This window comes from Aptenodytes patagonicus, chromosome Z (assembly GCF_965638725.1).
Source record: "Aptenodytes patagonicus chromosome Z, bAptPat1.pri.cur, whole genome shotgun sequence".
NCBI classification, from domain to species: Eukaryota; Metazoa; Chordata; class Aves; order Sphenisciformes; family Spheniscidae; genus Aptenodytes; species Aptenodytes patagonicus.
In genome coordinates this window covers 57726675-57740170 of record NC_134982.1, presented here as the reverse complement: position 1 = coordinate 57740170, position 13496 = coordinate 57726675, and the positions used below count along the sequence as shown (strand labels likewise).

The 13496-nt window shown below is 39.2% G+C and overlaps 1 protein-coding gene across 2 annotated transcripts in view; it reads right to left on the bottom strand.

Moving 5' to 3' along the window:
- Nucleotides 1-13496, bottom strand: part of GAK (cyclin G associated kinase) — a 79174-nt gene that overhangs the window by 39752 nt on the left and 25926 nt on the right. For both annotated transcript variants that reach the window (XM_076363235.1, XM_076363236.1), the window contains exons 8-12: nt 10951-11086; nt 10222-10334; nt 9543-9654; nt 7223-7346; nt 2-51 (exon numbers count right to left, since the gene is read on the bottom strand). In XM_076363235.1, coding sequence (XP_076219350.1) covers nt 2-51; nt 7223-7346; nt 9543-9654; nt 10222-10334; nt 10951-11086 — 535 coding nt within the window. The remainder of the gene's footprint in view (nt 1; nt 52-7222; nt 7347-9542; nt 9655-10221; nt 10335-10950; nt 11087-13496) is intronic.

Below are 13496 nucleotides of genomic sequence, written 5' to 3'. Positions count from 1 at the left end.
CCAGCAATTCTGGAAGTGATGTATGATATATCCAAGTCTCCTTTTGCATAACTGAAACAGAACACATTGGAGTTAATACTGGGAAATAGAACCATTCAAGCCACAAGTCTAAAACCCAGGTCTCTCAGGCTACACCCACCACCATGAATAGTGTTTCATTTCTTCCATTTGAGGCTTGTTACCTCACACTTCAAGGTTTTTTGAACAGACATTGTATTTGAACAGTCACTCATTTACAGCAGTTGCAACAAAACTATTTCTGAGGATTCTGTAGAGTTGCCTTCAATGTTTAACTCATTCCTCTAGCCCCTGCTCTTACTGATAAACATTCATTGTAGGCATCAGTTTGAAAGCCTAATGAGGACGCATTAACATCTGTAATGGAGGACATTATAATGCTTAAAACAAAAACCATTTGTTGACACATTACATTTTAAATGATGCAACTCTGGCTTGTTACTATCTGGCCCAGATGGCCATGCTGCCCAATTTCTGGATTCCGTATGAATAGAGGGTACCTGAATCTCCTTCATTTAAATCATTCCTCCAAAAATTCACTTCCAAAACTCCCATAGTGAGCAAGGTATTAATCATTACTCATCTCTTTCTCATATAGTTGTGCACAGTTTTAAAGAGCAGCCTTTTTGAAAAATAATCTCCCAGTGATTTTTTATTTAGTTCCATTCCCTTCATCTCTACCTAATCACTTAAAATAGTAAATTATTGGCATAATGTAAGACCACTATTATTTTTTTGTTTCTAGGGTACCTGCTATGTAGCAGGATGAAAAAGCTTGAAAAAAGACTGAAGACTGTATTGGCACAGGCCAACACCCCTGAGTATAATCACATAGGTCTGCACTCCTGATTAGCAAAATAACAAACCTCACCTACAGGATTTGGTTTAGACATCCCTAACTTAAGTCAGTAGCATATCATCTCCAGAATATCAAAATGTCATCACAACACTATGATGCATGTTTGAGGAATGCAGAGACACTATCAAAGCAATGCTTTTCTGTGATTATAAAGTTTCAGGATACTGCTTGAAAGAGCAGACCTAGGACACTGCACTCAAATTTTGAAACATCAAGAGAGAACATTATGCTTCGATTCCTTACTGCTTGCTAGTAATCATGGAGGCTGGAGGGACTGATTAAAAGATTGAGTTTACAAGGATTGGGAGAAGGACTTTAGATAAGGCAAGAACAACTGTTCTGAAAGCAAGGACATTAAAGAGTATTTAAACGGAACGGCATAAACAGTGTCCTAACAATAATGACGCAAGGTCTCCAGAGAAATTGAAATCACCACAAGGAAGTTTGAGAGTCTCACTGGACAAAGCACTAAAAAAAACCTCAGCCTTGAAAAATCTTGCATAAGGAGGTAGACAAAATGGCCAAACAAACACTATTTATCACCGAGAAGTATCAAGTGTTACTTGTTGCTTACACCTACCAACTTCAAGCAAGAAAACATACAGATTACTCTAATGATATCAACTTTTTTTGATATCAAGATAAAGAACCACCTAATACGATAGTCTGAGAACACAGAAGCATTATTTCTTCAATGCTATAACACTGAGGTTAAGCAGCAACTTGAAACAGAAGCACAGACCTATTAAAAGCAAAAAACCAACAATCCTCACACCCATTCCTTTGGGAACACTGTCAGATATTGACTTCTTACTAGCAACACCACTCAATTCAGCTTTGCTTTTTACATTTGTCTAAATTAAAATGCAACATTATTAAGAGCATGGATCTCACCATACACACACTGCTGAAAAAGTACAGCTTGGTATGTCAACAACAGAGCACAGCCAGCTCAAGCTTGCTGTCTTGCAGGAAAAAATCTGTATGCCTGCTACAACTGAAAAAGCTTCAGAATCTTTGTGCTGTCTTAATTAAAATGTAGCTGCTAAACTGCAAAACGAACACAAGTCTCTCCTAAAACATGTGACCTTGTCCTTGAATTACTATTCCTTGAACTTTATTCTGAAGATTTCAGAGCTAACTCAGCAGTAAGACTTGAATACAAGGTACTCTGTTTTTAGTGGAGTGTTTCATTTCAGACTGGCAACTGAGATTGCTTTAAATGGCAGGAAGGTGAAAAAATGAATATTCTTCATACTGGTAAACATTCCTACACATTTCAAGATATAACCCTGTAACTAAACATCAGGAATAAGGTCTTTCCTTTCATGTTATTAACAGCAGAAATTTCATATACATAGCGATGTTGCTGGCAGGTGATAAGAGTAGAACATCATGCAAACAAATCAAGAGACTGCATGGAGGATTTCTGGCTTGTGATCCATATGGAAAACTCAGTGTGCTTTTTAAGGCTCTAATTAAGCTAAACAGGAAAGTATTTATGACACCAATATTTAAGTCACTTTTCTGATGATACCAGGCTACTTCAAGGCTTTAGTGAGAAGTCTAGTGGGAAATACAGCAAATGAGATATGAATTCTCATTTTGCTGAATAAATACCTAAACAAAATAGGAAGTTTTAATTAGATGTTAAAGATTAAAGACCATAACTAATATTAAACAGAAGAGCAAATTAAGTTAAAAACAATTAAAATTAACAATTAAATTCACAAAATAAACTAGTTAGCATACAGCACAAACTTCAACAGTGCGTAGTTACCTTGTGTTACTAACAGCTGATGGGAAAGCACTAACCAGCACAGCTACAATGTGAGCACGCAAACCATTATCTTCAGTTAAATAATGCTTAACACTAAGCAATCTTCCTCCAGACATCTCTACACTCATAAGAGTAGAAAAACATCTATTCATTAGCTAAGCACCACCATTTTTGCAGTTTATTTTTTAAAAAACAGGAAGAAATGCAGCACTGAAATTCACATCAATCTGTTCCCACTTGGTTTTGCTTCATAAAACTGAATTAATCATTCAACTACCTAGTGCAACACGAAGATCCATGAAATAAAACCTTGTGTCTGGTTCTCTGCATTAAAATTACTTTAGAAGCAAAGAAAGCTAGCAATAAAAGGCAGTTAATTGTTCCCTAGATTACTAGATCATAATCTCTTCAGTCAAAGAGACTGTTCTGACAAAGCAAAACAAGACTGATCGTAAGTTTTGCATGCTGCTTTCAATCCAGGGAAGACTGGATACTTAAAACATTTATATATGTTTTTTTGGCAGGGCATCTGTAACCTGTGTGGATGCAGACCTCAGTAAGCATAAAAGCTGGTCGGGGGCACAGCAGCATCACACACAAGAGATGGACAAGCTGAACAGAGGTATATTGAGGCCACACAGCTGCAGACTAAGTTATCAGGCAGACATGGGTACGTCTGTTCGAACAAAGTTCCCTTCTATGCAGACACTCCTCTGCTGCATCAGGCCCCTTCACAGAGCAGTGCATATCTGCTCTAAGTGTGTATATACCCTAGTACTTTCTTTTCGGTCAGTTTGTATCAATGGAGGGCTGAACCTCTGTTGCTATGTGTTCTCTCTCATGTAGCTATAAACTGCTTCTGTCTGACCCAAATCTCCAACTGAGATTGCAACACCTGCAAGTGAGGTGGCCTGGGGGACAATCAAGATGGCCCTCATTCACTCTCCTGTTCCTAGTAGCCTGTGACATGTGTTTTAGTTTTCAGACTTTATCACTTATTAGGATAAATAAGAGACCAAAATTTGAATTAACATAAAGGCAGCTATGGGAGTGAAGAAAAAAATTAACTTTTTTGTAGCAACTACAAAACACTAACTCTTCCACTGTAGTTTAGATTCAGTGAGAAAGAAGTCTATCTGCAGATAAAGGAAATAACTCCACAATTCAGAAAACAATAAGTAGGAAGGAGAGAGCCTACCTAATGAGATGACAGACTCCAACACGAGGAGTGCTTAAGTGAGGAAAATGCACGACAAGGAAGAGACATTTTAGTTTGTCCAGAATGTCTGCTTCTCATGTTGGTTGAAGAGTTTTGGAAAGGCAGTCAAGGATGCAACAGTGGAAGAGGTATTCTCACATCCCTGATGGTATCGGCTGTAGCCACAACACAAGTTTGTAAAGGCAGAGAATGACCATGACAGAAACAGATATGTCCTATAGTAGATGCAAACAAAGAATTAACACTTCAGCTTCATTAAAGCATAAATAGTTTAAGAATGCACAAGCCCAGTGGTGGGACTCTCAGCAGCACAGTCAATGTTAAATGCTAAGAATGTTAAATACTAAAGAACCTGAGACTACCTTAGGTCCTGCATTACAAAGTATTGCTCACATTAATTCATGTTTTGCCATTTCAGTGAACTGTTAAACACAGTTAAGGTTCAAAATACACGAGACTTATCAAGGAATGAAAATTACAGCACTAAGGGACACTAAAGAATATTGACAAATTACAAGGGGAAAGAGTTTCTCTTTCAGTATTGATTAAAAATTATCTGGAAAATAAGTATTAAAGTAACTGGTTCTCACTAGCATAATTATGTACTTGGAGCATTCCCTCCTTTTCTTTCACTCCTCAACCCAATGACCAAAAGCAAACCAAAACCAGGTCAAACAACTACATTCACAAGCTACTCAATTCTAGTAAATACCCACATGTGACCTTCTGTAATTAATACAAATAACACATAAAAGTAAAGAGCTTTTCTTTGACTAATACTTAGTAAGTTCCACAAGACATGCACTAAAATGTCTCCAACAGCACTCACATTCCTGACAAAGGCTTAAACACCACCACAAAGTCATGCCAGATAAGGTTTGAAGCAGTTTAGGGAATTCCAACAGTTCCTTATGTCTCACATAAATTTAAGGCATAAATGATCCTGCCATGGGGCTCTGTGCAGGACTCGAGAGCCTCAAGTTCCATCTCAATCATACTTTCCCATTTTTGTCAAAAATGGGATTCTAACTAAAGTGCAAAGCATATAGTCTGCCACAGAACGCTAACTAGCAATTCAGATGTAGAATAGTAACTCTAAGAATGGGATAGATGCAAGACTTATTTTGGGCAGTCACCATAATCTAAACAAACAATTGTAGAGAAGAGCATGTGAACTAAACAGCATCTTTTCAGACAGCAAGTACTCAACTGTCCTATACTTCAGAAGCTGCCAAATGAGCTCTGCAGATGCGGCTGGATGTACAGTTACTGTTTTATTCCTTGCACACTACACTTATTATGGAACCAAAGGAAATCACATAAAGCAAAAAGCCACACTCACCTGTTAGGTAAGAGAAATAAAAATAAGGTGCAGGCACAGCATAAGCCATGCCATACTAAAAAGTCAATTTTAGACAGTCCTAATCCACCACTAGAAAAGGGGAAAATGGCACAAGATGAAATTAAAAAAGTAATTAAACTTCCAGTGGCCTTTAAGGAAGAAATTGCTTGCAAGAGCAGGAAGAGGAAACTTCTTCAAACATAACTGACTGATGGAGGCACAATAATTCAGAAAGTTACATGGAGACAAGAGCACAAGAAAGTGAAGTGCAGGAGTACTTCAGAAGCATGTAGTGTACAATCAAAATATAGTATCAGGGTAAGATCTAATACAGGAGCACAGGCATGGGAAAGTAGGGCTTATAACTTTGTCAAAGGTAGAAAAGAATTTAACTGTTATCTGTCACAAAGGAAGAAAAGTAATTTCTCCACTGCAAGACAAATCTAAGCAAAACTGGCAGAATTTAAGACAAGGAATTAAGTACCTTTGAGTTTATAAATAGTACAGCTGTCAAAGGCAAGGAATCTGCAGAACATTTCCATGTTTTACCACACAGTAAATTTCCTTTAACAAGATACCACAAAAGGAACAGAAGTAGCACTGAAGAGGAGGGGATAGGAAGATCAGTTCCACAGAAGGTAGCAGGTACAAGGAGATAAATAAGAGGCCTGCAAGACAGCACATGCTGAAGAAATAAAATGGAGAACAGTTGCTTAAAAGTTGTAGCTCATCATGTTACTTCATACATGGAATTCCTAGAGTTCTGCTGAGCTGCTAACAAGTCAGCGCTTTTCATCATGCAACAGTTCATACCCCTTGTATACCTCCCTGTCTTGAGTCAGTGTGGTTTCCCCAGGGCGAAAAGTTTGATGCTACTGTGCCAATTGCTTCTGTAGAAAGCTTAAGGACAAACCAAAGCTGCATAGCTTTTGCGACCTTTGAGAAATAGAGGACCTGGCCTTTCTAAGCCACACATAGGAAGTTTAAACAGACTAAGCGTAAGAGCAAACAGCTAAAAATGCACTTGCAGTGGCTACAGAGGTGCAAGATCTACAAATCTAACTTATCTGGTCATTACAAACATTTTAGAGCAGCACTACACACAAATTACACTCAGTGACAGAAGAACATGTTGCAAGCAATAGAATTCACAAGCCATTGCGCAGTATCCCAATTAAAGGGCCACAAACCCTACAGTGAGGGACAATGTTCAGTAGTCCTTAGGAGGCTGTAGTTCAGTCATGGTATTCAGTAGTGACTTACCTGCTCTTCCTAGAATTAAGAACAAACTTTTACACTGCATAAAATTTTATTATGAGTTAAAAATGTATGAATCATACAGATTGATTAATATTGATCATATAGAGGTACTAGAAACATTTTAAATGGGACTGAAAATCTGATTAGAAAAAATAATCACACACTAGGCATCTGAGAACACATACATCAAAACAGGAGAGTATTCTTCCATGTAATGTAGGGCAAAAGAGACAAACAGTGCAGATCCTCTCACTTTGCCTTGAGGGCGTAAGATTCCACCTGAAAACTAAACTGAACAGAAGAGCTCATACACTATTTCCCCACTGTTTTTCTTCTCACCTCCATTCCCTTTATTTGTTCCTTCCACCACTCCATCTTTTCTTCTTCCTTCTTCACGGAGGCCCTATTACTAACTGAATTCATTCATTCTGAACCATGATAGTCCTATTCCATAACTCTCCACCTTGCTCCAGCCCCAACCTGCTCATCTCTCCCAAGCTTTCAGTACCTAAAATATAGCAGGGAAAGTAGTACTTATGGACAGGCTTTTGCTCCCAACATTCTCATTTCTAGTATGATTGCTAAAGTAACATTTGTATTAATATCATTCATAAAATCTTAGAGTTAGCTACCAGCTATTAGAGCTCATACTTGGAAAAGTATGCTGAATTTGATAATTTCTGGAGTAAGGTCCTGACCCTTCATTTAGAACTCTTACCAGCACAATTTTTTTTTTTTACTCACTTGGCCACAGACTGGATAACTTTAGAAGATGTATCCTTAATATTAGTGAAAAATCGCTCTGTTCCACCCCTCAGAATATCAAAGAACCCTCCATAAGTCTGGTCACATTCCGCAACGGTCAGGCCTAGAGTAGTCGAATAAAAATAATTGTACTTTAAGTCATATCCTGGAATGGGCTCCATACTAAAGCAAGTTGCCTACAAAGCTGGAAGTGAATGCACATACAGGCTACGCCTTGCTGTAAGGCTCACAGTTCTAAAGTTCTCCTTAACTATGACGTATGCAAAAAAGTACTTCCTGCGGTCAGGAGGTACTAGCAAACCACTTAACACATTGTTTAATTGACTGTTTGCATTTAAGAGAAAACAAGGTACAAAATTTCTGAAAGTAAAGCATTTATTTCATATTGCCAGTGCAGCAAAATACTGTCTTTTTTTACTATCAGTCTCAGTGCAGCTATCATTAGCAAATCTACTTAAGCACCTCCAGTAGAGACACTTTAATGCAGGTCTTCAAAAGCAGCTGGCATAATTAAGTTACTTTCTAAGCACAACATCCCAGCTAGTACAGCATCCCAGCAAAACTTCCCTATTCATATGATTGTATACAAACAGTACTCATTCTTGAACAAAATAGATGGCCAGGCAGCCTTTTGATTATAATCCTATTAGGAAGCTGTCTTCTTCCACAGAAATTGATATACAGATAAAATTACTGCAATAAATATTTACAATTTTAGAAGTTTCCCTGGAACATTAATACCCTTTGTCTCATTGGCAATTCAGCATAAGTAATATCAAGCAAGAAATATCAAGCTGGAAGAAAAATTGAATACAGTGTGAAATATTCCCTTGATATCTTCTACATTAATTGAAATGTTCCATATTCACATATGATATATGATAAGATGGGTGCAGAAATTGCCTTTGAATAAGAAATTAGATGCAAATAAGCCTATCAAGCTTCTCATTTTCTTTACTATATTAAGTGCAAGCATTTTCAACTGAATGAACTCTGGAATATCTTTTTTTTTTACAGAATGGGTATGTCAGCTTTTAATTGTGTCATTTTGGACACACGTTTTGGTTGACTCAATTTAGTACTGATAGTCCAACTACTGTTTTTCCTCAGATGGTACCACAACTCCTTCTCCTCATCATTGATGTCCTATGGTGCAACCACCTCCTGAACTCCTCCCTGCCCAATCCTCCCATAATTAGCTGGACTCAATGGCTATTTCTGAAAGTACTGGCTGGATAGCCAGTAAACTGAGTTTAGGCTGCTGCTTTTTCCCCTTGAGGCTGTCAGACATGAGTCTTTTGGAAGTGACAAAACTAAATAGCTTTCGACTATGATCACTGTCAGATGCGCTCCAAACTATCTCGGGGGGTCAAAAGATTTTTGGAGGGGGAGAGGAGGAGGGAGAGGTGGATGCCAGATGCTTACCTAAGTATTTCTTCCTCATACAGGCTTTTCGCAGGCTAAAATAAATACGTCAGGTCAGTGACTCCTTAGCATTAATGAACTACTGTGGTCCATAGTCAAAATCCCTGCAATTGCTTCTGCGTTTCTTTATTGGACTACCTCAATGATTAGACACCAACAAGCCCATTTTAGCATAAAGTTACACCAAAAGCCACAGAATGGCTGCTATCTTTAAGTTGTAACATATCTGATGTTAAGTAGTTCTTCTTGGAAAGCAAAGACAACTGTCACTTTCTTACACCAAAGATCCAATACTGTGCACAAACTCAGGATATGTACTGATTTCAGTAACTTCTGCCACAAAGTAACAAGGTTTCAGATAAAATACAGCACACTTCTGAGAAGATTTAACAGTTTAAACTCCTCTTTACACAAGACACTTTCAAATATCATTGCCTCATTGAATCGGAAAGTTTTGGGTTTAAAATAAGCCATTCTTATTCATTTGTCATCACCTGAAGACCACTTTCTCTACAGCTCTTGTTCTTAAGAACATTATTGCTTATTGTATCCACCATTTTCATCAAGTTTTAGTTCACTTATTTCAACTCTCCCGCCTCCACAGGTCAATAATGCATTTTAGTTTCAATTATTTTACACAGGAAACTGAATTTTATCTTGGCCAATTTCTCAAGCAATGAACTTGAGAAATTCACATTTGCATGTATCAACATACAACCAAACTCTGCGAAAAATAAAACAAGGTTAGAAACAATGATATAAATGCAAAATAGCTAGTACTTGTGCAAAATGTCTAAAACCTCCAAATGATTTTTTTCACATATAAAATATGCAACTGGTTTTACACTAAGATGATGTCTCTTTCTGCACTTACCTGCATTGTACATATTGTTGAGCTGTCCTGCAGGCTTGGAGCTCTGTGAAATGGAGGTCACAGATGTCCGAGGCTGAGCACTGTTTCCATAGCCTCCATTTTGTTCCAGGAGCTGAGGAGATTAAACACTCAGTGTGAGTATTTTCTTGCCAGTTTAGCCAACTTTTTACGCTTTGTAAATTACTTTTACTTGCTGAGAAGCAGCAAGCTGAACCTCAGGAGAAAGACAGGAAGTTAAGATACACTATTTGATTCACTTGCAGTATTGTGCAAATTAAGCATTGAACAGAGACCTAAGTGGGTTTCAAGTCAGTGTAGGCAGAGCCTTTGTATACCAGATTTTTCTGTGCAAGTTAATGATGCAAGTAAGTGCAGCATGTCAAACAGAGCACTTGCGTACTAAAGAATGACCCAAGATCATGAGAAGTTTTTCAACAAGCAGCAAGAACTACAACTAGTTTCCTTTAATGTCATGCAAGCTCTGTGCTTTAAAAGGCATATTTTCAAGATCCTACAAGTGATACAGATCAATTCAATTGAATTTCAAAACAAGTTAAGTGTGAAATTTTCACAAGACTAAGGAACTGCTCTGACATCTGTTACTAAACTCACACTCACTGGATAAGAAAGGAGAGAAAGGAGACCTAATCGATAAATAGTCCTTATGAGACATCTTTACCTCTGTGATGGGGGATTTAGGATTCACATTCCTAGCTGCTGCAATCTCCTGCAGTTGATTTACAAGTTCAGTGATTGACAGTCTCTCTTCTGGGTTCACCTTCAAAGTGGAGCCTAAAAAAGGAGATTCAGACAATGTAACAGACACCCTTCAGAGCTTTTCTCCCAGCAGAGAGAGTAATTTCTTCAGTGCTCTCCAGTGCAATAATCAAACACGTGAACAAAGTGGAGTAACTGCTAAATCCATATCCAGATATCATTGTCATAACAGGTATCCATGAAAAAGCCACCATTTAGGGTTAAGAATATTTCAAAGAATATACTTTAGGATCAGTTAATGAATAACCTCAGAAGTAACTTTATATCTAATACTCTTGGAGTTGGAGACATATTTCTGGCACTGTAATTCAAGTTTCCAGTAATCTATTTAAAATTTAAAGAAAATTGAATTTGCTTTAGAAATTCTAAGAAACCAAATCAAAACACTAGTTGGTCCTATGGACTAATTCAGACCCTAAGCAAGACAGGCAACAGCAATAAAAACCTAAAGTTTCATTTAAAATTTCCAAGTTTTTTGATAATGGATTAAAATTTTTAATAAAACAAGAAGTTGTTGCAGTTAACATTTTTCACCATCACATCTCAATAACATTTAATATCAGTAATACAACACTGTCAATAATAAGATGTATCCATAAAGACACCAAATTAAGTAATATTGTAAACTTACGAATCAGATCATGAAACACAGAATAGCGGGTATCATTTTGTGGGATGACATATTTCCCATTAACTATGCGAAGTTTAGCTCCATCTTCAAATGGATGTTGCCTAAAGCACAGCAAGTACAGGATACAGCCCAGAGCCTACAAAGAGATAAAGGCAGAAGTATTTCATAGAATCATGGAATCATTTAGGCTGGAAAAAACCCTTAAGATCATCAAGTTCAACCATTAACCTAACACTGCCAAGTCCACCACCAGACCATGTCCCTAAGCGCAACACATCTTTTGAATACCTCCAGGGACAGTGACTCAACCACTTCCCTGGGCAGCCTCTTCCAATGCTTGATAACCCTTCTCATGAAGAAATTTTTCCTAATGTCCAATCTAAACCTCCCCTGGCACAACTTGAGGCCATTTCCTCTCGTCCTATCACTAGTTACTTGGGAGAAGAGACCGACACCCACCTCACTACAACCTTCCTTCAGGTAGTTGTAGAGAGCAATAAGGTCTCCCCTCAGCCTCCTTTTCTCTAGGCTAAACAACCCCAGTTCCCTCAGCCGCTCCTCGTAAAACTTGTGCACAGTATTCGAGGTGCAGTCTCAGCAGGGCCAAGTACAGAGGGACAATAACTTCCCTGGTCCTGCTGGCCACACTATTTCTGATACAGGCCAGGATGCCATTGGCCTTCTTGGCCACCTGGGGACACTGCTGGCTCATATTCAGCCAGCTGTCAACCAACACCCCCAGCTCCTTTTCCACCAGGCAGCTTTCCAGCCACTCTTCCCCAGGCCTGTAGCATTGCACAGTGTTATGACACAGGTGCAGGACCCAGCACGTGGCCTTGTTGAAACTCATACAGTTGGCCTTGGCCTGTCATTCCAGCCTGTCCAGATCCCTCTGTAGAGCCTTCCTGCCCTCAAGCAGATCAACACTCCTGCCCAACTTGGTGTCATGTGCAAACTTACTGAGGGGGCACTTGATCCCCTCCATCCAGATCATTGATAAAGATATTGAACAGAATGGCCCCAGTGCTGATCCACTTGTGACCAGCCACCAACTGGATTTAACTCCATTCATCACTATTCTTTGGGATGAGCCATCCAGCTGGTTTTTTATCCAGTGAACAGTACACAGATGTCATGGTGGTGTCACAGCAGGTAGAACACTGACAGTGGCAGTTGATGACACCACCAACCCAGGATGCGTATAAAAAGGATTGTGCCAGCCCAGGCTGGCAGATGAGCAGCCAGGCAAGCAAGGGCAGGGAGGAGAGGGCACAGAGGCAGGGGCTGCCCATGATGGAGCATGGCTGCTTTGTACTACAGTTGGACATCCAGACAGGGAAACAACCAGATCACAGCACACTCCTGTCTTCTTCCTCCTCTGCCACTGAGCTGGAGAGTTGCCAACAGTCTACAGGACAGATAAGATAATACCAACCCCTGCGCCATGGTGATCTTACAGGGAGCTGGAAGCTCCCCAAAGCCATGGGCAGAGGGAGCTGTGCCCTTTTTCACTGGGACTGAGCTCCTGGCCCTAGCGATTAGTGGCCACATCAGTGGGCAGAATGCTGGTGGTGGCCAGCATTTTTGGCCCAGGATGGGTGTCTCCTGGCCTTCAGGGAGGCATAGAATGGACAACCTTGGTGTGAGGCTAGGAAAGCCCCAGGCCGGGAGGCAGGGGCTGCCTGTGGAAAAAGAGGGTGGCTGCTTCAGTTGATGGTTCTCCTGTCTTTGACAGCTGCAGCCCCAGACAGGAACATGAGCAGATCACGGCACAATTCTGTCCTCTTCCTCCTCTGCCACTCAGCAACAAGTGTTGCAACTTTATACAAGGATATTGACCCAAGAATGAAGAAACACCTCTACACCTTATCTCATATCCTGTGATAGATCGTGGTCCTACAGGAAGCTGGAAGGTCACCATAGCCGTGGAAAAAAGGAGCTCTGCAGCACCCACCTTCTTTGTGTGAAACTTATCACAGAATGAAAAAAGTTTATAAATACATATTTTCTGATTCATGAACTCATTGGCTGGTTCTTCTTGTTTGTGCTGTCTTTAATTCAGGCAATGATATTTAAAGCAGAATTTTAGACTATGAAATTGATTAAGCTTCCTAATACTGCTTGCAAATCGCAAGTTTCAATTGTCAACTGCTGATTCATGCAACTTTATATATATATATATATTCCCAGTACTTTAGAGATCAGCTTCACACTCCTTTATAAATAATTAGTCCTGATGTTTCTCTGAGGACAGAACACTTAGTGAAACATTCGTTTGGCATGTCAGTTAGAGAGCTCCAAGCAGCAATACTGCTACTAAACAAGTTTGTGGGGTTTTTTTTGCTTTCATGGAAGTTTTCAGGTTCAGGCATTCTCCTATTCCTGTCTTTTTAAAAATCATTACAATAAATCCATTTTATAAATTTCACGGTATATAAAAATGAGTAGTCTTGCAACACTGAACATGTTCAAGAACAGGATTTTTCTTACAAAAAGGTTCAGAAGTTTTATTTCATATCTTCTTCCTGTGCCTCAAGGAGACTCAT